The sequence below is a fragment of the Talpa occidentalis genome, unplaced genomic scaffold, assembly GCF_014898055.3.
Source record: "Talpa occidentalis isolate TD23 unplaced genomic scaffold, MPIMG_talOcc4v2.1 talOcc4.8, whole genome shotgun sequence".
NCBI lineage: Eukaryota > Metazoa > Chordata > Mammalia > Eulipotyphla > Talpidae > Talpa > Talpa occidentalis.
In genome coordinates, this window is record NW_023605194.1 from 36,811,964 (window position 1) to 36,833,948 (window position 21,985).

Genomic DNA, 21,985 nt, shown 5'->3' on the forward strand with positions numbered 1-21,985 from the left:
GTACAAGCCAGAGGCCCTTCCTTTTAGGCCATGTGATGGAAGATGGAAAGGTCCAGAGTGGTGCCTCAGGTACCAGTATCAAGTGTCTTCACCACCAGTACTGGTGACCAGGCACTGGTGAGAGCCCTGGGCCCTTCTCTCCAGCTGATATGGCTCAGGGCTCCTACCGAGGCCTCACTGACCATCCTTTGTCCTCCATAGATGAGAGATGAAAAACAAACAGAATGACTGAGGCCTCAGACTGCAGCCCCCAGGCCTCGGTTTCTCCAAAATGGTTTTTCCTGTCAGGGACTACCAGAACTTTTGCTCCAATAGCACAAGGCCTGTGTCTGTCTTGCCTATCTCTGGTATAAGGTCCGGTCCAAAGCACAGGCTCAGGAACTGTCTGCTAAACAGAGTGGACCATCAATGCCCACAAGATGAGGACTTGAGGTAGCCGGGCCTACTAGTCTGTTGGGGCCAAGGAAGGGGAGGCTTCTGTGTGGAGCTGGAATTCAGATCCACAGGGGGCTTTCTCAGTAGCACAGGTTATGTATTAATAAATGTGAGAAAGGATGAAAAGTGAATTCTCTAAGGCTAAGTAGTCTTCTCAGCATTTTGTTTTGCAGGAGATGGTGGCAATGCTGAAGAACCAGACCCAGAGGAATAGGGGTCTGGGTTGGGGACAAAGTTTTAGATGGCTGGGGTTACAACATGTTGGTGTAAGAGTGTGTGTGAGTAGGGGAGAGAGGGGATAGGTGGTGAATGGGGGGCTTGTGTAGGGATGTGCATATGCGTGCTCAGGAAACACCCTAACCCTCCCCCACCCCGCCATCTCTTTGGAATCTGGAGTCTAAAGATGCTAAAGGGCCACAACTGAGACTTGGCCAGGCTGTCACTCTTCTCTGAGGCCCCAGTGCTGTTCTCAGCCCTCCTGTTGGTCTGGGAGGATAACAGGCAAACATTGGAAAGAAAGGTCCTGGGGGAGTCCTCTGGCCTGTTGGCCCCATACAGAGGCTGGGAGGCAGGGGGAGTTCGGGGTGAGGAAGAGGTACTCACAGTTTCCTGCATGGGGTGACTGAGGGGTTTCTCGAGGGCGGCCATGTTGTTGGGCATGTCCGGGGGGTGGGAGAGCTGGGGAGGCCCATGCATGAAGTCATTCATGGACGTCCCACCGGGGTTCCCATGGGGGAAGTCAAAGTTTCCATGGGCCTGGTAGTTGTTGCCTAGGGAGGGAACAAAATGGGGGGGTTGTCACTCAGAAGGAAGATGACCCACTCTCAGGGAGCAGAGAGTGTGTAAATCAAGAGCCCAGTGCTGGAGACGGGAACTGGTGGCCCGAGGCTTCCAGGCTGTGTGCAGGGGCAGCATATGGCCTTTGCACCCCAGGGCATGTGCCACAGCCACAGGAGGGGCAGTGGGAGAAAGGGGTGGATGGGAATGAGGCCCACGTCTCAGCCTTCCACAGGATCTTCTGAGCTAGACCCCAGGCCCGTTCTCCTCACTGCCTCACATGGCTGTGCTTCACCAGGAAGTCCCAGGCCCCGCAGAAGGGTCAAGGCCAGAAGATCTAAGAGCAGGACAGTGCTGGGAGCTGCCTTCCCATGTTTGAGGCGATGGGGACTTTCCAGGAACCAATGACAGAGCAGGTGAAGCATGGTCAGGGCAGCAGAGAGTAAGAGGGAGTGACAGAGGTTGGAATCTAGGTCTCAGGACTGTCCCTAGGAGGGAGAAGAGTTGCAAGGACAGGGTCACAGGAGGGTGGGGAAAGCAGCAAGAACCACAGGCGGAGTACTCTGTTACAGGTTCCCGGGAACACTCGTGCGGGGGAAGAGATAGCAGGTGTGCCCCAGCAAAGCAGACTCTGAAGCTCCTGTGCATGGCACCTGCCTGCTTGGAGTAGTTGGCTGGGAGCTCCAGAGTCAGGAGGGGAGGCTGGGCAGTGTGGGGTGGGAGAGGCAGGAGGTTGGCTCACAGGGCAGATTCCCACTTACGCTGTCCCTGGGGGTGCCTACACCCAGGGCTGGATGGAACCCAGAGAGTAGATGACGAGGGGAGGGTGGCACTGTAGGTGCTGTCGTACTGATATAGGGTTGTTTCTGGGGAATGTGTTACCTTTATCTCCTCCATGCCCACCCCCTGTGCCTGCACCATCAACCCAGAGACCTCATGCTCCTGCTGGGACTTGGGGCTGCCCTCCCCCCCTATCCCACATCACCCACCTTGGCTGCTGTAGTCATTAGAGCTGGTGCCCCCAGGGGGCGGTGGGAGTGGGTAGGGGGACGGGCCAGGGCCCAGAGCGGCGATCATCTCCATGACGTTGGGCATGATCATTTGGCTGGGGCTCATGGTCTTGAATCGCTTAGAGGGGATGCCATCGGGGTCATCCTTAATGTGAAGGTCTGACTTGATGGGCACTGGCCGCCAGCTGCATGTGGGGTCGATGGTGACCTCTTCAAACTCGGAGCTGTGGAGAGGAGGGACTGCAGCTTAGGCTCTGGGACGCTGGGCTTCGGACATGAGTCCTGAGCTCTAACAGACACCGAGGGGTCCATGCCCATTCCCTGCCCCCATTCCCGCCATGCTCTGCACATGACAGAGGGGTGGGGGATTTTTACAACTGTTTGAAAGTGGGGCAACTGCGGTCAAGAAAAGAAAGTGGTTAGACACTGAGCAGTTGGAGGCTTCCCCGCTCAGGAAGCAGCTGTCAGGGGCTGCAGCTGAATATGATCTTTTCTGGAAGCTCATTTGCCTCCAAGTAGTCAGAGAGTAAGAGATGTGGGTTAGTGGTCTGCCTGCTTGGAGAGGAGAGGATATCAGGGGTGCCCACAAGCTCGTCAAATCCAGGCTGGCACTACACCCTTTGCCCCCACCTCGGGGAGGCCCACTTACTGTTGGATGGCATTCAGGATGCCCCACATGTACTGATCCACCTCCAGGCCCTCGAGCAGAGCGGTTTTACTGGAAAAAGAAAGGGAAGCATTTGGTGTTTGCCCCTAGACCCTAGGTGGTGGGGGCCCAGGTATGCAGGGAGACCCCACCCCTGCCACCGGTTATCACGGCAGGCACTGAGGCAGGCCTTGTGGGAGCTTGTTACAAAGGGACTGTGCCCTGAGCCCTTCTGCTTTGCTTTCAGGGCAGGCGGAGGAGGCTGAATCCCAAGGAGCAAGGCCAGAGGAAGTCAGTGGCACGCCTCCCCTCTGCAGCCAGAGGAGAAAGTCCCCTCGGGGTGGGCGTCACTCACTTGCACACAGGACACCTCCAGGTCCCTCTCTCGCAATTCAACTGCAGATATGATTCCAGGTCAAAACACTGCGGGAGTTAGGAGACAACACAGACAGGCCGGTGAGACCAAGGACTCGGAGAAACTGTCCAGACACAAGCACCACTGCCTTTGGGACCCTTATGAAGGCCTTCCCTCGGGAAGGTACAGGTGGGAGAGGCCCACAGCTGGAGGATGATGACCATGTCATCTTTCTGCTGTTCAGTGAGCAGTCCAGAAGTTCCTCATGCTCTTCCCAAGCCTCCTAGGACCAGCCCATGTCCTCTGAGAAGGTTACTGGTTCCCCCACAGCTGCCCCTCACTGATTCTGCTCCGCGACAGCCCCTCTCCAAGGGTGGGGCGAGTGTGGACTCCCACCTTCCCACCAGTGCAGCCCAGGCAGAGGACACATTAGGTCCAGCTCATCAATGTGTGCAGATGGAGAAAGTGACCGCACATCCACAGGAGAAGCCCTAGGAAGCAGCTGCGTGCAGGGTAGGGCTCAGAGTTCGCCAGGCAAGGACCCTGCTGCCCACCCTGCATCCTCATTCCAGGCTGCTGATTTATGGGCTTCGGGGGGTAACTTCTAACCCCTCTTCTGGGATTCCTTCCCTGAGCAGCTCCCACCCAATGAATCTGGCCCACACCAGCACAGGGTTTTGTTACAGTCTCCCAGACTGGCGGTCACTCATTCTGTCACTTCCCAAGCACCTGCTTGGGGCCAGGCTTTGGGACACTGCAGCCGCCAGGCAGAGGTGTCCCTGCTCTCAGGCCTGGGAACAGCTGAGGTTGCATGTGTGGAATCTCCAGTTGGCATCTGATATCTGCCAGGGCAGTGCCTGTCTAAATCCAGGTCAGCCATCCTCTGGGAAGCAAGCCCTGAGCATGCAGAGAAGATGCTCTAAGGACAAATGGCGGCTGAGGGAGTGAGTGGCATCACCTGCTGATGGCCACAGTTTCCTTCAGGGATCAGAGTCAGGCCCTGCTTCCCCTGCCTCCCCCTCAGACTCCAGAGCTGTTGTGCCTGCCTAGGGGACTGCCCACCTGGACGTGTTTGCAATCATGGCCTCGAGCAGGCAGCTGGATGCGCCGGAATGTGATGGGGCACTTCAGAGACACCTTGATGGCTGTCTGCTCCACACCATCCTCCCCATTGAGGGTCGTGTTCCCCGAGGAGGCAGCCACACTGCTGAAATTCCGCTTGACTATGGGGTGGGAGGCAAGGGGAGATGAAGAGGGAAGGGTGCGCCTGCACGTGCCCCCCCACTCATCTTGTGGCTGAACGTACCTATTTCTCTACCCCCATCCCCTATAAAATACAAGTAGGGTCTATGAGTGACTGTAGTGTCTCCCCGCTCCCCCACTCCCTTGATTAAAGTGCAGCTTGGCCCACCCAGCCCTCTGGAATAGCAGGGCCCTTAGGCAATGAGTGGTGGACACGTGCCTCGGAGGTGGCGCGTGTCAGTTTCCCAGTCTCGGCAGAAGAGGCTTTGCCTTCGCTAGTAAGGGGGACTTTCTGCAAAACTTGCAGAAACTCAGTCTGGCACTTCATTGACTTTCTGGGTCAGTAGAGGGCTCCCCAGGCACCTAATTCTGCAAGTGTGGAAATGGACAGCTTCCTGGTGAGATTTGAGAGCTCAGAGGTAAATGGGAAGAAGCACAATTAAAGGGGGGTGCAGGGTACACTCTCTGCACAGTATCGCCCCCCACTCTGAGTGGTCACCTGGCTGTTTCCTCCAAAGGAGTAGACCCTGAGCCATGCCTTCCTTCCAGGATTTAATCATGAAATATTGGGGTGAAGAGGCAAGAATTTACCTCTTTGCCTCCCTCCTGGTGAAGATGCCCCATTCTCAGTTCCTCCTTTTCTTCCAGGTGATCATTTCCTCCCACATTTTGGCCTGTCTATACCACATTTTGTTTTATTCTGCCTCATATCTTTTCTACCCTTGGTGGGTCTGAATTCTCACCAGTTCCTGTAGCACCAGGCTCAACTCGTCACCCACACAGTCCCAGTGGGGGAGCATGTGTGTGGGGGTGGGGGCAGGGATGACTGGTACCAAGGAACCTCTGGACCCAATGACCACTTCCCAGCCCCAAGCATAGGTGGGCTGGGCCCGCTCTCCCCTCTGCTCCACTCACTTTTCGTGATGCAGTGTTCTGCGGGCAGGAGGCGCTTCTTGAGGAGCCCTTGTAGCACGGAGCGCACAGAGGGCCGGTGGACCAGCTGCAGCACGAAGAGGTGGGACTGCCGAGAAAGAGGGGATGCTAGGGGTTGCCCAGGGCCCCATGGTCTGCAGTCTCTGCAGACCTAGGCAGCCCTGCCTGAAGGTCTCTAGAGGCCAAGCCCAGGAAAAGGCCCATTGTCTACAGTGATGCTACCCAGCAGCAACCTCCTGGGACCTGACGTGAGAGAAAGGTGGCTTCCTGGGACCTGTGAGTCTGCTGGATCTCTTCTAGCCTTTCAAGACTGACTTTGGCATTAAAACATCCATGGGATGAGGTTAGGGGGCCCACTGCACAGGACTGGAGGTGGTCTCATCCCTAACCTTGCCTACCATTGCATCCCATCAGGCATTCTCTGCCCTCCCTGTCAGAGGGTGTCATCCTTGTCCTCTGTCTTCCAAGAAGTCTTCCAGGACTGCACACACCAACAAGCCCCCACATGCTGGGGGCATCCCTGGTCTTGCAACCCCTATCTCTAGGTGGCCTTGGTGTCCCTATGCTCGTAAGGGCAGGATCAGAGCTCTGCCATCTCCTATGTTTCCCAAATAGGACAGCAGAGTAGGGCTGGCAATCCACTTCCATACAAGTCCCCAAACAAGCCCTGTATGTCAGACCCTGATCTCTGGGGAACAGAAGCTTGGTTCAGATGTGGTCCTAAGCCAGTGAGTCACAGGTTGGAGGGGTGTACACACACTTGCATTCTGACAGCAGGACTGGGTGAAGAAATGGAAGTTCACTCTAGATTTGGTGGAGCTGAGTCTGGGGAATTTAGAGTCTGGTATTTAGAGTATACAAATTTCTTACAAACAAGTCAAGACAGAGCCTGACTTTGGGTATATACACAACTTTACCAAGGGAGTAAGGTGACAGGCCTGGGGGAGGTGATCAGGAGGAGGGGCACAGGAGTAAGTAGGCATGAGTGTGTAGGTCAGATGGAGGGTGTAGTGTGAATGAGGAGTGCCAAGACCAAGGCCAGAGCCTGGAGGCTTCGTGGGCCACCTGAGTCTTTTATTCCATAGCCTGGGGGAATTGCTGTACGTTTCGGGAGGAAGGGTGGTGTTCCAGAAAGCTGTGGGGCCAGCGATGGGAGACCCAAAGACAGGGCCCAGGGGGATCTTGGCTCCCCCCACTATGCCCTCAGCCCCTGCCCGGCACACTCACGCAGCAACAGGCCGTGACGGTGATCTGGATGGTGTTGCGGCCTGGCTGGCACACGTGCTTGAGGTGCAGGGGCTTGTGGGAGGTCTTGTTGTCGCCACGCTCGATGGTGAGGGGGGTGGCATTCACGCTGACCTGCACCGAGGCCGGCCAGTTGGTGTTCATCTGTCGGTCCTCATGGTGGTAGCACTTGAACTGCAGCTCCAGGTCAGACCTGGGGGCAAAGTGAGGTTCACAGCAGCTCTGCGAGGGGGCTGCCCAGAATCCCTGATGCCAGACCAGTTGCCCACCGCTAATTCACCAGTCCCATGAGAGTCCCTCAGGACCCTGTCCTCAGCTACAACTGTCCCCTAACTTCCCAGAGGTCTCCTCTGCCCCCAAAACTCCCCCTGCCCAAATCTCCAGTCAGACCCATCCCAACCTCCCAAATTCTTCTCTATCTCCCATGTGCTGTTCCCTCCAGCCACAAACCACAGGGGTAGTCATGATGTCCCCTGACCTCTTCCTGGAAGGGTGAATTCTATCCCCACACCCTCCCGCCCCCCAAAACAGACAAAGGGACAAAAAAGAAAGACATTAATTTGATAAGAACAATTGGGAAGCTGATCATGCTTATCCCCAGCTCCTGTTGGGGGCAGAATCCCAGGCCAATGTCATTTCTGGTCAGTCCTCTCCCACAACCCCAAGTGGGCCCTGAGCACAGGGCACTCACTGAAGGGGCCACACAAACATAGCAGTGACCACATGTGTGTGGAAACCAAGTGGGGTCAGGCCAGGACCGCAGAAGCCTCTCAGGTGAGGATACTCATGGGTGGGTGAGCAGGGCGCCTGCACTGTGGTCTCTTCACCTATCTTCTTGAGGGAGTTTCCAAGTTTGCACATGCACCCCAGCTGTCTCTGGCCCTCACCGTAGCCTACTCCACATGGCCAGTGCCCTGGGACAGCAGTGTGTGCGAGCTTGCCCAGTTTGGACCTATCTCGTGCCCTCAGCTGGGCAGCTGAGGGGCTCTAGTCACAGGCACTGCAGTGCTGTGCTGTGACTGAGTCCTGCCTGAGGAGCAAGGACCAAGGTGGAGACCCCAAGTTCTGGCAGCTAAGTGAGCAGCCCCAAGTGCCAGCTCTGCCCCTGGCTAGCTGTGAGAACTCCCGCAAGTTTAACTTCCCTAGCCTCAGTTTCCTCACTGTCACGGGGACACACACTGTCTACCCACAAGATCAAAGGAGGTCAGGAGAAGAAGATGTGGGATACCACAGGGAAGTCTGGCTCTGCACGCCCCGGTGTTGAGCAGCCAGTCTGCAGGACTTGTTGGTCCTGTCCACCCAGCCCTGCTCCCATCTCACATCTCTACATTCCCAGCTCTGGCCATGAGCACATTCAAGTTCCTTCTTGCCAACTCAGGACCTCCACTGGAATACCCTTGTTTTCAGTCTCTAGGATTGAACTAGCCACCTTTTCCACTGGAAGTTACCCCTGCCCACTCTCTCAGGATTGGGGGATTGACAGTGACTCCCTGCCCTCTGGACACTAAGCAGAGGCTGCCTGTTTGTTTCCCCTGTGCCTGTAAATCCCCATGGCACCCCCAGGGCCATGCACAGAGCAGGGCCCAGCATGTGATGTTGAAGAAGCAGACACTGCACCACCTGGGTGCAAAGATGCACCACCTGGGACTCCTCTACCCAGCTTGGGTCCAAGTCCCCATCTGACACTCACCTCCACATCAGTGTCTGGTGAACCGTGGGCCTCAGGTGAAAGACGTGGTTGCTGACAGCCAGGTTGTGCTCGAGGCGGAAGGGCTCCAGCACCACGCCATCCCGCACAGGGAACGTGAGCCGAAGCTCGTCGTTGTGGTTGGCTGGGAAGGGGAAGGGGCAGGATGAACCTCCTGGCCAGGGGCACACAAGACCGTAGGCTCTGAGGCCATGGTGGGGCTTGCTCAGCCATGCTAAACACATGGCAACACAGCCACGCTGAGCATGTGTGTAAACAGGATTGTGAAGGGTGGGCCATTTGCCCAAGTGCATATCAGGGAGCCACAGGTCCTGCCAGTCCACCCAATGCCACTCTGACCATCCTCTGTGTCCCATTGACCCCGCTCTACATTCCCTCCCATCCCACCAACTCCTCCACCAACTCCCTGCTCTGGAAGCCCCAGGTCCTGCCTCCTGGCTCTCTTACAGCTGGTTTCCAGGGCTCGGGCAGGTGGCAAGGAGGGCTTCTGGCAGTGTAGGCCCCCCAAATGTCCCATTTGGGTGGGGGATTTCTAGGTCCCTTACCTGCTCTCAATTCCTCCTCCTGTTCTTTCCACATTCCCAGCCCCCACAGGCAGCCTAACTTCCAAGCCCCGGGCCCTGGCCTGCTGCAGGCCCCATGGGTGCTGGCTGAGAGCTGAAAGGCAGAGGGAAGGAGAGCGGGTACTCACCTGGGGGTGGCGGCAGAGCACTCATATTTGGCTTGATGTCAGGTGGGAAGGGTGGTTTAACATCTTGGCTGGGGGACAGATAAGGGGGGATGCTGCTCCCGGGGGTCATGGGGGGTGTGGGGTTCCCTGGAACAGGTGAGTGGGGGTAATTTGCCACAGGAACTGGCCTGGGAGGCTGGAGGGAAAGAGAAACCATATATAAGTTCTAGTGTCACAGGGCTGGGGGAAGTGGATATGTACTCACCCATCCAGGGAAGACTTCTCCCCCGTAGTTGGCACTGAAGTCTCCACCCCCATGAGAAGACAGATAGGCCTGGGAAGGGCCCCCACTCCCGCCCTCCATTATTTGGCTCTTTGCACTTCTTAGTGCCTCCAGTTTCAGCAGGGACAGGGCCACCCATCCATTTGACAAATGAGGACACAGGTTGACAGTAATGGGAGACTTGCTTAATATAACCCCAGGGGGAGAGGAGAGCTGGGGTGAAGCCCAGGTTGTCTCCTGCTCATATCATGACTCTAGCCCCACCCCACTGGTGCTTCCACATGGAGTGAGGCCTGCAGGATCAGGGGCCAGGGAGTCCCCCAGGAGCCCTCCCTTCCTCTCTTGGTCTACACTCAGCCCAGGGCCACCCACCAAGCACAGCGGATTATCTGTCCAGGCATCTCTGTGCCTCAGAGCAGAAGACCCAGGAGTGCACCCCCATCTGAGGGCCCTTCTGATGTCCAGAAGGGCTGAAGCCAGAACCTGTGATCCCTGAGACAGTGTGTGTGGGTTTTAATTCCTAAATTGACAAGTGGAACATACCCTATTCACATTCCCTTGGCTGTAGTTACTGTAGCTGTTTCCCGAGAAGGTGTTATTTTGTCCATTAAATTGCTCTGGCTGTTGAAACAAGATAAACAATGTCATGAGAGGAAGGCAGGGAAGCCACCAGAAGCCTGCTCTCCCTCCTGATAGGAAAATCTGCCACAAGTACCAGGGACGCTGTAGAGGCCTGCCCTGTGCGGGGTGGGGTGGAACAGGCAATCCCCGGGACAATGGTTTACCTCTCTCTGCCCAAAGCTATTAATTTAGCCAAGGAGTTTACAAAAATAGAAACACCTAAGTGTGCTGAAGCTGGAGCCAAAACAGTAGACCCACATGGCAGGTGGTCATGTAAGCTGGCATGATTCCTTGGCAAATAAATGTAAAATATTCCCAGAGTCGTCCTCACTCCGAGCATGAACTCCACGATCATCTCAATGAAGGAAAAAGACATGTGCCTGGAAGAATTGTCATCGCTGTGTTTTTGGGGAGTGAAAAATCAGAAACAACCCAAACGTCCAATAGAAAAGGGAAGATAAACTATGGCATGGGTGTCTCCTGGGGAGTGTCTGGCAGTCACCGGAAGTGAAAACCACAGAGACTCGGCAGCCAGAAGTATAACATGCTCATGACTTCATGTCCAGTGAAAGAAGTGGATTCAAAACCACAGCCTCAGTCATATCTATAGAACATGAGGGCGCCCACCTGCCCAAGGAGAAATTACAATGATACGTTAAAATATATTCGGGTGTGGGCTTTCCCTCGCTAGGAAGTGCACCTCTTTTCCTGCTATCATCTCATGTGCAATCAATAAAAAAGGAGATGGAAAATCATCATCTGGGCCTGGTGAAAACAAGGACCCATGAAAAGCTGGGCTGACACTTAGGCTACCACATGCTCAGCAGTGGGCACACAGGACACATCCAGAAATCTCTGCCTGCCCTTTGGGGATGTCAGAGCACACACAGGGCCAGGATGACACAGGAAGGGATAGGGTGGGTGGTGGTGGGACTCACCTTGTAATACTGCCCCATGTTGACTGTGGGGGGCGGGTACTGCCCGGTGCTCGGCTGGCTGGGCATTCTCTGGCCAGGGTAGTTGGGAGAGGTGAGCGGCCTTGGGGGGTTGGGGGTGGGGTACTGGCCTGGCTGGGTGGGGAACTGGCTGTTTGGTCCATATTGCTGGTTTCCATAGTTGGGCTGTGGTAAAAGAGAAAGGATGGGGAGAAATCATTAGAGTCACAGAGCCAGGGTTGTCTCCCACTCCTTTGTCCCTGCTTTTCAACCCATAAGACACCCCAGTTACAAAGGGGAGAGAGAGGCTGACCCACGTGATGCCTGAGGCCCTTTCCTGCCCTGACATCCACATTGTGCCCATCAATGTGCAGGCTGCCTCCCCACCCAGCTGCCTTTCTCAAAGGGCCATGCCCCTCGCCTCTGCAGCACCATTAGAGCCTCTTGTTGCTGCCACGAGGAGCGGGAATCAATTCTAAAGCCCACCTTGCGTCTCTCCTAGTGCTTGTATGTCACAGGGGATGATGACCACAGGATGCACCTCCAGAAAGTAACTGCTCTACCCTTGCACTGAGGCTGACCAGAAGGTGCTGTTCTGTACCCCACACTAAGCAAAACACACTGGGGTTCAGTTCCAGCCATCTGTGCAGAGGGTGGGAGAACCAGGCTGGTGATGAGATAACACAAGCCTTCTTGGGAGAGGCAGTTGAGAAGGGAGAGGAGACACAGTGCTGGGAAGGGCAGGGTCCCCGTCCTCAGAGTCCCAGGTGACACGAGGTGACACATGTCACTCCTGCTCACACTGGTTTCCACATGTAAGAGCAGATGACCCTCGGGGTCACCTGCCATCCAGACAACCCAGGACGTTATGTCCTATGAGGTCAGTGTTTTTTTTCCTGTCTGTTGAAACTCCTAGTCTATAACGTGTCTCTTGTGCCCTCAAGGCTCAGAGTCCAGAAGACAGCTGGGTCCAGGGTCTGACTGAGAAAAGGTCCTCAAAATACTGGATCAACAAATGAATGAAGGACTTGTGGGTGAATGTCAGAGGGTGGAGACACCTGTGTCTTTGCTTAAGAACTGCGTCCAGCTCACACTGCTGCTTAGGAAGACGGTCTCCCATCACGGCAGGGGGGCAGTGAGAGTGGGGCTAGAGAAGGGAGTCCTCTGTAGGACCAGGGGACCTGCCTCCAGTTCTGCCCCAGGTCAGCGGTTCAGACAGCACATGCCACTGGGAGGCAAGGGCAGCGTCCCCAGCGTGGGTCAGATCACGCATACCAAGACCACCCAGTGTCACGGCCCAGTGTTGGGCATCTTGTAGCTGGGTAGCAGCAGAGCACACTGAAGGGAATGGTTAATTTAGTAGAGATAATTGAGAGTCTTTGGTGGCAGGCTGGAGCTGGGAGCATGACATTGGTGCAGGTGCCAGGCTGATGTCGGGTTAATGGCTGGAAAATCCCTGCCTTTTCTGCAGGCCCCTCCCTAAGTGCCAGTAGCTGATGCATGGTCTATGGATGCATCCCCAGCCAAGGGTTTGAGCACAAAGGGGTCCAGATGTGCATGGGGGCTGTGCATTTCCAAGCCCCCCCAGGACAGACAGGACCTCGGGGGCCAATTTCTTTCTTGCTCCTGCCCTGAACTGGTGCTGAGGGTTAGTCTTGACCCAGGTTCCTGGGTGTTTGAGAGGTCCCTGACTTCTGCCTCCTGGACTCGGAGGGGAGACTTCCACCAGCAGCCAACCCTCCTTCTAGCCTGAGCTTAGCGTGGATGCCAGAGGGCGTCACAGACCTTTCCAGCAACTTAAGGTCTCTGAGCTCCAAAGCCAGTGGAAGCCCACACTGAGGGTCTGAGCCAAGAGGGCAGGGGGAAGCTGACTTGAGAATGCCATGGAGCAGAGCGCTGGCGGAAAGGCTCAGGAAGAATCTTATTCTGGGGGAAAAAAAATCAAGGCAGGCTTCCCAAGGGGCATGTCTGGGCTAGGATTCTGGGTTCCCCGTGTCTTCTGCAGGTGAACCAAGTCTTTCACAAGCTCCTTAGTGTCAACTTGTTTTCTGAGTGCTCATTGTAGGCCCTGTGACACCCACTCCAGGAAGTCTTCCTCTGTTCGAATATTGAATTCTGTACACTCTGCTGTGCATCATATACTTGGGGGCCCTGCTCAGACCTTATCATTTCTACTAAAATCCTGGTTCCTGGAGGGTAGGAGGTGTGGGCTTCACTCCCCTAAATCTTCACCCATATTTGGCTGAGTGGGCTGGCAGCCTGGCGGGCGGCACACCTGACAGGGCCTCTGGCTGTCCATAGAGAAGAGCCCTCAGAAATTAGCTGTCTGCCTTCCAATCATGTCTCCAGTGGGCACAGCTTTTAGATATGTACGGGGTTTTGTCTCCTCTCTCATTTTTAGAAGGAAATAAGGAAGCCCTCACATAGGCATGAGGAATGTAGACCCAAAGTAGTCTAGTCCTTACTAAAAATCACCCAGGTCATGTCTGAGCCAAGACAAGAGACAAAAGAGCTGCTGCGTGCTCAGTGCCCGGCCATGCTGGCCCAGGGCCACAAACCGCATGTGATCCCTTAGTCAGGCCCTCCAAGCAGCCAGAGGAGGAGGAGGTAGGTTGGTTGGATAGTTACAGCCATTTACAAACCAAAAAGCTGACTCAGGCAGGCTCCCTATCTTTTCCAGGCATGGAACTGGCAGGCCTGGGACATGGCAGAGCTGGTTTCAGACCCAGTGGCACCTCACCCTCAAGGCTCTACCTTTCGGTCCAGGCTTTTTGAAGGTTAACCCATACCCTCTCCAAGGAGCCACCCACAGCCCCAGCATCTTTGAACCCTGGGTCCTCCCCATCTCCCACCCTGCCCACCACCTGCCCATGTCACACTCACCTCTCCTGGGTATGGCCTCTTTATGCTTTGAATAGGGAGGGACTGGGGCCGGGGGCCCGGGTAGGTCTGCTGGGGCATCCGCTGCCCATGCGTGCCAAAGGGGCTGATGCCGGGTGGTCGGGGCTGGTTCATGCCCATGGGAGGGCCGCTCATCCCCGAGGGTGTCATGCCAGCCGCCATGCTTGCGGGGTTCATGCTGCCCCCCATGGAGGCAGGGCCCCGTGGCCCGGGCTGGTTCATGAATTGGCTGTTATACGCCTGGGTGGGACCCATCTGGAAAGAGGAACAGACCTTCAACGGGAGAAGAAGAAAAAAAAAAAGAATAAAATGCCACATGCATTGAAAGTGCAGGGAGAGAAGGGTGGGGCAGGTGTGGGGCTTGGAGTGGGTGGGGGGGGTGCACTTTCCTGTGTGGCTGCTGCTGGTGACCAGGCCCCCAAGGGCCCACTGACCTCAGGGGCTCGCTGCTGCCCTCTGCAGGCCACACAGGAAAGGTGCAGCCCAAGGGTGTTAAGGGGTGGGACGTGGTCACTCCAATGCACAGGCAGCATTTCCAGGGAGGCAGGCAGGGAATGGGGAAGAGGGTGCAGGGGTAGGGAGGGACATGGGAGGATGGAGGCAGATGAGGATGGAGGCAGAAGCCCCTTTCCTGGAAGCCCTGGCCTCGCCCTTGGTCCTGGTCAATGTAGACATACCCTCCAATCACAATGTCTGATGGGGCCCCAGTTCTCATCTCTACTCTGCCCACTTCCACACCTGTCCTGAACTCCGACAGGGGCTACCCATCACCTCACACCCCACCCATCCTGAAAGTCAGGGGAACAGAGCTGGGACCTGGCAGAATCCACAGATGGGATAACTAGGAAAGCACTGAACTTCAGAGGCCACCCAGGGGACAGAAGAGTGACAACACTATTTTTAGATACTGGGCCTATTCAGGATCCTTTCCTCCTATATGCAGACATACATGACATACAAGGGGCACCAAATGCACTGGCAACCCCCAAGCATGCTGACACAAGCATATCCTAACACGCATCCTTCCAAGAAAACTGAGATACGCCCTGACACCATCAGCTCCCCCATAGGCACCAACACCCCAACTCTGATTCCCTGGGGGCTGTCTGCTTGGCTGGCTGGTGAGCCTGGACCAGGACTAGCAGGGCCCTTACCGGTCCATACTGGTTTATATCCTTGTTCTGCGTCTCCTGCAAGGCTGCCACAGTGGCTGTGGCTGTGGCCGTGGCCGTGGCTGCTGCTGCTGCTACTGCAGCTGCTGCGGCAGCGGCCGCCGGCTGAGTGAAGTCAGCAGGCGGCCGGGTGTGCGGAGGGATGCCCATGCCTGCAGGGGCATTAGGACCCCCAGGGTAACTGTGAGGGAGAAGAATGGAAGAGTTAGATACTGCCTGAACCTAAAGATGAACCCCCAAGTCTTGGGTTGGGAGGGAGAGGAAGGGATGAGGTCATGATGGTCTGGGACAGAGTGGGGTGGCAAGAGGAGCAATGGGGAGCCTTTGCCCCACCCATGATCCCAACTGCCCTCTTGGGGTTCCTTGCCCCTTGCTGCCGAATGGAGAGATTCCCAGCCTCTGCACAGCTCAGTCTCCACAGCCAGCAGGGAGCTTCAACTCCTGACCCAGCTCTCTCCAAGTCTTTCAACTTACACAGACATAAGGCAGAGAAGGGTCTTTTTGAGACTGGCTGAGAACATGGTCCTCCTACCCTGTGGGGCTGATGCTCTCACAGCAATACCCAGCCCCTGCAGCCACCTGAGCATGGGGGACGACCGTGCCCTTTGGCTAATGGGAAAGCTGAGGATAAGAGAAGTGCCAGGCTCTCCCACACATCGCAGGCCCAGAAGCAGGGTGCTGGGATTTAAACTGGACTCTTCTGCCTGGATGGAGGGGAAGAGCAGGACTGACATGCTGCTTCTGAAGGCCTCTGCCCGGGCCAGCCCTCTCACCTGGCCCCGAAGCCCCCGCTGCCGGGGTAGTTGGGCCGGCCATACATGCTCTGCTGGATGTAGGGCTGAGCAGGGCCGGCCTTGGCCGAGAACTGCTGCTGCTGCCCAGCAAACTGGGGGGAGTTGAGGCCGGGGTTGCTGGTGGTCATGCCCGATGCCATGGGGTTGCCGCCTGGATTCATGGGGTTGTTGGCATTGGCCATAGGGTTCCCGAGGACCTGTGGGCAGAGAGAGTGGTTGCCCCAAGCTGGTACCCCAGGCAGTGTGGAGGGGAAAAGGGAAAAATGGGGGTGGAAGGGTTGAAGAGTGAAACAAGGGGGGATGATAACAGAGGAAAAGGAGAAAACAGGGGAAGGGGGAGGCAATATTGTTCCCAGAGTGTGCAAATGATCACAAGGGGATACCAGGCCTGGAAGCAGGCAGTGCAGGTGCTGAGAACCTCGGCCTGTGATGGAATGAGGTGAGGGGGCGGTCAGGATAAAGCCAGTGCAGTAGTGCCTGGAGCCTGGATAGCTCCAGGAAAAGGAGTTGAGACCCTGTCAGGGAAGGCTCGGTCCTGCACCAGATGGCAGGTGGGGACAGCACTGGACTTCTCAGCCACACCCCCTGTAAAGGAGCCTGGATGCACAGAGGATCAGGCCATGTGGGCCACGTGCCAGCTCTGGAGGGCAGCAGGATCCCGATGGGGAGGCCCCCGTGGCCTGACCCTTACATGTGGCCACAGCAGAGGCCGAGAGATGGGAGGGGAGGGAGTGGAGGAAATAGGAAACAATGAGTGGGTTGACTAGAAAAGTGGGTAGAGGTTTAAATGCGCATTTCATTGAAATGAGCTTTTCATTGAAATTGTAGCAGGCCATCCAGGGTCCCAAACTCCAGAGGTTGGAGTCCTGAGGCCAGTAACAGGAATTGTTCCTGTTTATCTAAGCTAAGTCAAAGTCACCTGGGGAAGAGTCCCTTGCTATCAGTGAGAGAAAGCCATTCTCCCTGGAAGGCGCTGTATGGGGTCAGTCCACAGGGGTCAGCTGCTGCCCTCCTGAGTGGAGACGTGTCCATAGCTAAGTGTGAAAACTGGTCTGTCCAACTGGGCAGAGCCTGTCCAGTGAGGTGTGTTGGGCTGGTGCTATGGTGACCCCAGGGTTTGACAGTGGTGGGAGGTGGGACAGGTTCTTACCTGGCTCTGGGACGTGTTGGTCACTCCCCAAACTGTGGTGACCACGGAGAGGGAGCCGGGAGGCTGGTTGGCGCTCTGCTGCCAAGGGACAGAATCGTAGGGGAAGGACCCATCACTGCAGAGGGAGACAGAGGGGGCTCCTCAGTGCCTGGCAGCATGGGGCACAAGGAGCTGTGCCCCCACTCCTTACCAGGCTCTGCAGCTCCCAGCCAAACAGGAGGACCCCGTCTTAGTCAGCTGGGGATCTCCCGGGCCTGGCACAATGGCTGATGTGGAAGAGGTGGGCCTCACCTCACAGGGACATGCCATACCAAAGGGACCACCTCTTCACCCATCGCTGTGAAACCACCACCCTATGTCTATCTGTCTTCCCTCAGCCGTAAGTCTGCAGGCCATGCCACAGAGGAAGACTCCTCCCTCAACCACACTCAGACTCCAAGAGCCTCCGCTACACCAGCTTCCTGCCAGAACTTCCCAGTCTCTTCTCTGAAAAGACTGGGGGATCAAGTTGGAGTCTTGACTCTTCATCCTTCCTTCTGACCCCTTTCAGTCAGTTGGCCACCCAGCTCAGCTGATCTGGCCTTTGGAAGGGGGACTACCTTATGCCATCCTTTCTCTTCGACCTCACAGAGCAGCCACAGCCTACCTGTGGCGTTTCCTCCTCTACTCCAACCCAACTGCTTCCGCATATCCCCCTCAAACACCCAGAACGCCCGGCACAATGAAAGACCTTTAGTGGCTTCCTGTGTTTACTGGGCAAAGTCCAAACTCACTTCAGAATGATTTACCCAGTTGCCTAATCCCACCCTGGCCAGTGTCCCATTTGGCTCCCACCTCTTCCGGAGTCCCGCCATCACCCCCATGTCTCCCCAGTCTCCTCATTAGGTCCAGCAGTGCCAGATGTTTGGTGACATCTCCCAAGGAGCCCCCAAACATCAGAAGAACTGAACATTAGGTCTATCACCCACCCTGCACTAAACAGCAGTTTCTATCAGTTGCTGGGGTGCAGATGGTGTAAAGTACAGTGAACCCTGGGGAGAATGCAGGGGCACATAGTGGAGAAGAGGGCTCCCCCCTCTGCCCGAGCCAGCCCTGCATGGACTCTAGCACCTCTCCCTGAGAGAAAATCCCAGACACGGTCCCAGAAAAAGCAGAACAGCAGGGCGCCCACAGCTGTGCCTATCCCAATGGGAGTGAGGTCTGCCAAGCAGCACAGCTGGGCACTGGGGGGAGGCACTGGAGACTCTGGAGAAAGGGCTAGAAAAGCAACTCAAGCCTCTGTCTGCCTTGTGCCCTTGCCACAGAAAACCAGCAGGAGGCAAAAGCTCTCACACTCCAGAGGTTGAGGAAACTGGAGCCAGCCCAGGTCAGGTCTTCCAGGAGGAAGGTGGAGTCCTGTTTGATGGGCAGGCAGAGGGGGTTTGGAGCTGAGCCTTGTGTCAGCTCCTTGCCTGGCAGAGCCCTCAGCAGTGATAGTGACCAGACTGGGCAGCAAGACCATGTCACCGTCTGTTCATGCTGGCTCTTCCCCTGCCTCTCCAGCCTCTGAATTCCTTCCTGCCACCTCACCGGAAGGGTCTGTCCAGACCTCCTGGTATAAAAGAGCAACCGCTTTCCCTCTTCTCCTGGCTTTCGTTTATACCCTGGACACAAGTTCTGGTTCCACCCCCCAGCACCAGCTCAAAGTCCAGGTGTCAGTTTCTGAGCCTGTCTATACTCTGTCTTCTCATCTGTAAAATGGCATAAGAACAGCAGCCCCTACATCCAAATTGCTGGTCATGAAACAAAAGCAGGGCAAGATATCAAAACAGCACGAGGGGAAAACAAGGGAACAAAACACAGAGTAATCAAGTGGGTGCCCTAATAAGGATGAGTGTCATTCCTTGAACTTACATCTTGATTTCAAGTATAAGTATATGCACACCCCGGGTCTACATCTCTACAGGGTGTAGAGATCGTGTATTTACTGTGGGTCTCAGTCACTGAAGCTCGAATAAGACATGCTTCAGTAGTGTAAGTCTGATGGGGCTCAAAGAGAATACAGACAAAAAGGCTTTCTCAAATGGAAAGTGACACAGAGTAGCATTACTCATGGCTTCTGGGGGAAAAATAGCAGGCTGAGAGTTGGGGGGAGGGGCACTGTCCTCAGGGAACCCAGCCCTACTGCCTGCCCCTCCCTCTGCAGGCCAGACATGCCATGGGTCAGCAGAAGGGTTGAGGCCCAGATGCACAGGCCAAAGGTGACACAGCTCACACTCTGCACCTGGGGCAACTGGCTAGGGACCTGGGAGTCCAGTGAGTACGGGTAGGGCAGAGAAACACAGGGGAGGAAGGGGTGAGCCTGCTTCTCAGTGCAGCTGTGCTGGAAAAGCCCCTTCTCTCCCAAGGCGGGGTGGTCACTGGGGACCTGGGACACTGCCAGTCTCACAAGGAGGCCCAGTAGGCTCGGTTTTAAACAACAGAGACCCCTGGATCTTCTGCAGACCCCTGGTCCTAGGTGTGACTGGATTGAACCCAAGACCTCCTACAATTAACAAAGCACTGAGTCTGTCTTCTCTTCCCAGAACTTGGGCCCCACAGCTCTCATCACCCTTACAGGCTGATGTCAGGTTCTGAATTAGGCTTGTGTGTTCTTTTAGAACGTGCCTGGAAGCCTTGGGAAGTCAAGCCTTCTGGGAACCCCCAGACTCCATCAGGGTCCCACCTCAGGCAGAGAGGTTTCAGCTTACAGGGATACCGCACAGGCCCACAAAGAAGCTCCTGACTGCCCTGCAGCTCCGTGGGTGGGCCTCATGAGCGGAAATGGGCTCCTTCCTGTTTCGACCCCTCCACCCCAAACTAGGTGAGAAGCAAACTTAACTAAGGCTCCCAAAATGGGCATCCCTCTGTGTTGCTGGAAGGTTCACCTCAAGGCCTAGGCACACACCCAGGTGCACACACACTTATGGGGGGATACATATGTGTACACATACAGGGGCCCCGCTGGCATGAGCACCGGCTCGGGGGAGACAGGCGCACGTAAGTAGAGGCGGTCTCGAGGCTCACTCGCCCCCACTTGCACCTGCTGCAGAAGCAGAAGTGGCAGCCGCACCGACAAGGCTGTGACTCATCTCCTGGGGAGACAGCTCCTGCTGTCACAGCAAAGGCATTCGCCCCCACAGGCCCACGGCGGCAGTCGGCCTGCAGACGCCTCTGCCTGGACTCAGACATGGGGTGGGATGGGGGAGGGCACCCAGCTCCTACACTCAAAGATCATAGATGAGTCAGGTTCCTGTGCCTTACCAGGGGTGGGAGGGCCCTAGGGTCATGAAGAGTAGGTCTAGGGGGTGTCCTGAGGCCCTACCCTCATCTGGCTCCTGTATTGTTTATCCAGCAGATATACCAAGTCCAGTCAGAGGCCCCTAGCATTCCAGGCCACCCATTGGGAATTACTTCTCTCCTTTTGGCACACATGGCCACAGTTCAGAGGGAGGTCAGAAACCTGGGACTTGTGAATTCACTCTTGGTAATCCTGCCTGGCTCTGGACACCCCTAATCCACCGTGGCTCGAGATCATACCATAGTCCTATCCAGCCAAAAGTGCCCCAAGAACACTGTTGCTCCTCCAGAGGCACCAGTGCCAGAAACTACTTGGCTTCCTAACACATGTGTGTGTGAGTGTGTGTGTGTGTGTGTGTGTGTGTGTGTGACTTTCCCACCTCCGCACCTCTCAACCTGGGAGGCTTCACCCCACCCTGAAATGCCACTCATCTTGCTAGGCTCCTCCAAAGGCCACCTTGTCTGGAAAGCCCTTGCCATCTCCATCAGCCCGAGTCCCGCCTGCTCCTCATGTTCCTAGGGCCCCAATAACAGCCCTTCTGCTTTTGTCCTTCTGCCTCAGGAGCCCAAGCTCTCAGGCTCCCTGTGCCTAGAGCGATGTCTTTATACATCTAGAGGGCATAGGAATCCGGTGTCAGGGAGCACTTCCATCTCTCTGAGTTTGCCCTCAGAGAGGTGCCTGAGAATGAATGAACATTTCATTAAGCCTGATAGCTGCCCACCTATAGGACCTGGAAGTGGGAGGGCTTGGGACCCTAGGGAGAGTGGCAGAGGGAAGTAAAGGAGATAGCTGCTCATCAGTGTCTCTAAAATGGGATGATAGTTCTTTCCCAGAGGCTGTCATAAGGAGTAAGTGAATTCACACACGTCAGGCCAAATGACCATGTCCAGCATACTCTGGGCACCCTTAAAACTGCGGGCTGCTCTTATCATTTGCTATAATTTATTGAGTGGTTTCTCAAAGCAAGGAATTATGTAAAAGTGACTTTGACCAAAAACTCATTTAATCCTTTTAAGTGCACAAAACAAACACATCTGAGACTCACAGGGGTCTAAGAGCTCGTCAAGGGCAAGGTGGCTGGGTCGGCCTGGCCATGTCAGGCACAGTGTCTCAGGAAGCTTAAGATCCAAGAAAAAAGCTGCCCCCACAAACACGGTGACAAAGCAAGGGAGCAGGCACTGCAAAGGCAATCTAGAAGTCCCCAAGAATTCCAAAAAGGAGTGCAGCTATGCAGGGGCTCTTAGGGAAGGCGCCTTTCAGAAGCCACCCAGCACAAAGGTACAGAAATGTAAAATTTGGTCTCAAAGACTGTGTTCAGAGTAATCCCAAATAGTATCCCAGGAAAAAACACTTCATACATCAAGTCAGTAGCTGTAGTCTGAACTATGTAGGAAAAGAATCAGGGACTTTGACTAAATATATATATTTTTAAATTTAATTTATTTTTTTTAAATTTATTTTATTTTTTGCATAGAAGAGATGGGGTGTAGGCCAGAAGTGCAGGGAGAGACAGAGTGGGGAGCTGAACAGGCAGATCTACTGAAATACGCTGCTGAGGGGAGCAGCAGGCAAGACAGGAGAGGTCTGCTGTGCCATATGTGGGACAGCTTCCTGGCCAGGGATAGAACTCAGGCCGTGGTGATGACAGCACTGAGACTTAACCCCTAGGCCACCAGGGAGGCCCTGACTAAATATTTTTGAGGTTAATATTCAAATGCCAGAGCAGAAGCATGGTTAACTCTCAGGGCTCTGGACTTAATAGTCTTTGGGGCTAAACTTTCACTCTTTC

At 55.5% G+C, this 21,985-nt stretch overlaps 1 protein-coding gene across 5 annotated transcripts in view; it reads right to left on the reverse strand.

Moving 5' to 3' along the window:
* Nucleotides 1–21,985, reverse strand: part of ZMIZ1 (zinc finger MIZ-type containing 1) — a 227,217-nt gene that overhangs the window by 7,434 nt on the left and 197,798 nt on the right. For 4 of the 5 annotated variants that reach the window (XM_037496163.1, XM_037496161.1, XM_054690575.1 and 1 more), the window contains 15 exons: nucleotides 16,878–16,992; nucleotides 15,707–15,924; nucleotides 14,916–15,114; nucleotides 13,744–14,034; nucleotides 10,864–11,046; nucleotides 9,848–9,925; nucleotides 9,043–9,217; nucleotides 8,334–8,475; nucleotides 6,626–6,836; nucleotides 5,381–5,486; nucleotides 4,286–4,446; nucleotides 3,224–3,291; nucleotides 2,872–2,940; nucleotides 2,202–2,446; nucleotides 1,039–1,205 (listed from right to left, as the gene is read on the reverse strand). In XM_037496163.1, coding sequence (XP_037352060.1) covers nucleotides 1,039–1,205; nucleotides 2,202–2,446; nucleotides 2,872–2,940; nucleotides 3,224–3,291; nucleotides 4,286–4,446; nucleotides 5,381–5,486; nucleotides 6,626–6,836; nucleotides 8,334–8,475; nucleotides 9,043–9,217; nucleotides 9,848–9,925; nucleotides 10,864–11,046; nucleotides 13,744–14,034; nucleotides 14,916–15,114; nucleotides 15,707–15,924; nucleotides 16,878–16,992 — 2,428 coding nt within the window. The remainder of the gene's footprint in view (nucleotides 1–1,038; nucleotides 1,206–2,201; nucleotides 2,447–2,871; nucleotides 2,941–3,223; nucleotides 3,292–4,285; nucleotides 4,447–5,380; nucleotides 5,487–6,625; nucleotides 6,837–8,333; nucleotides 8,476–9,042; nucleotides 9,218–9,847; nucleotides 9,926–10,863; nucleotides 11,047–13,743; nucleotides 14,035–14,915; nucleotides 15,115–15,706; nucleotides 15,925–16,877; nucleotides 16,993–21,985) is intronic. The other variant, XM_037496164.1, reaches the window with a different exon arrangement.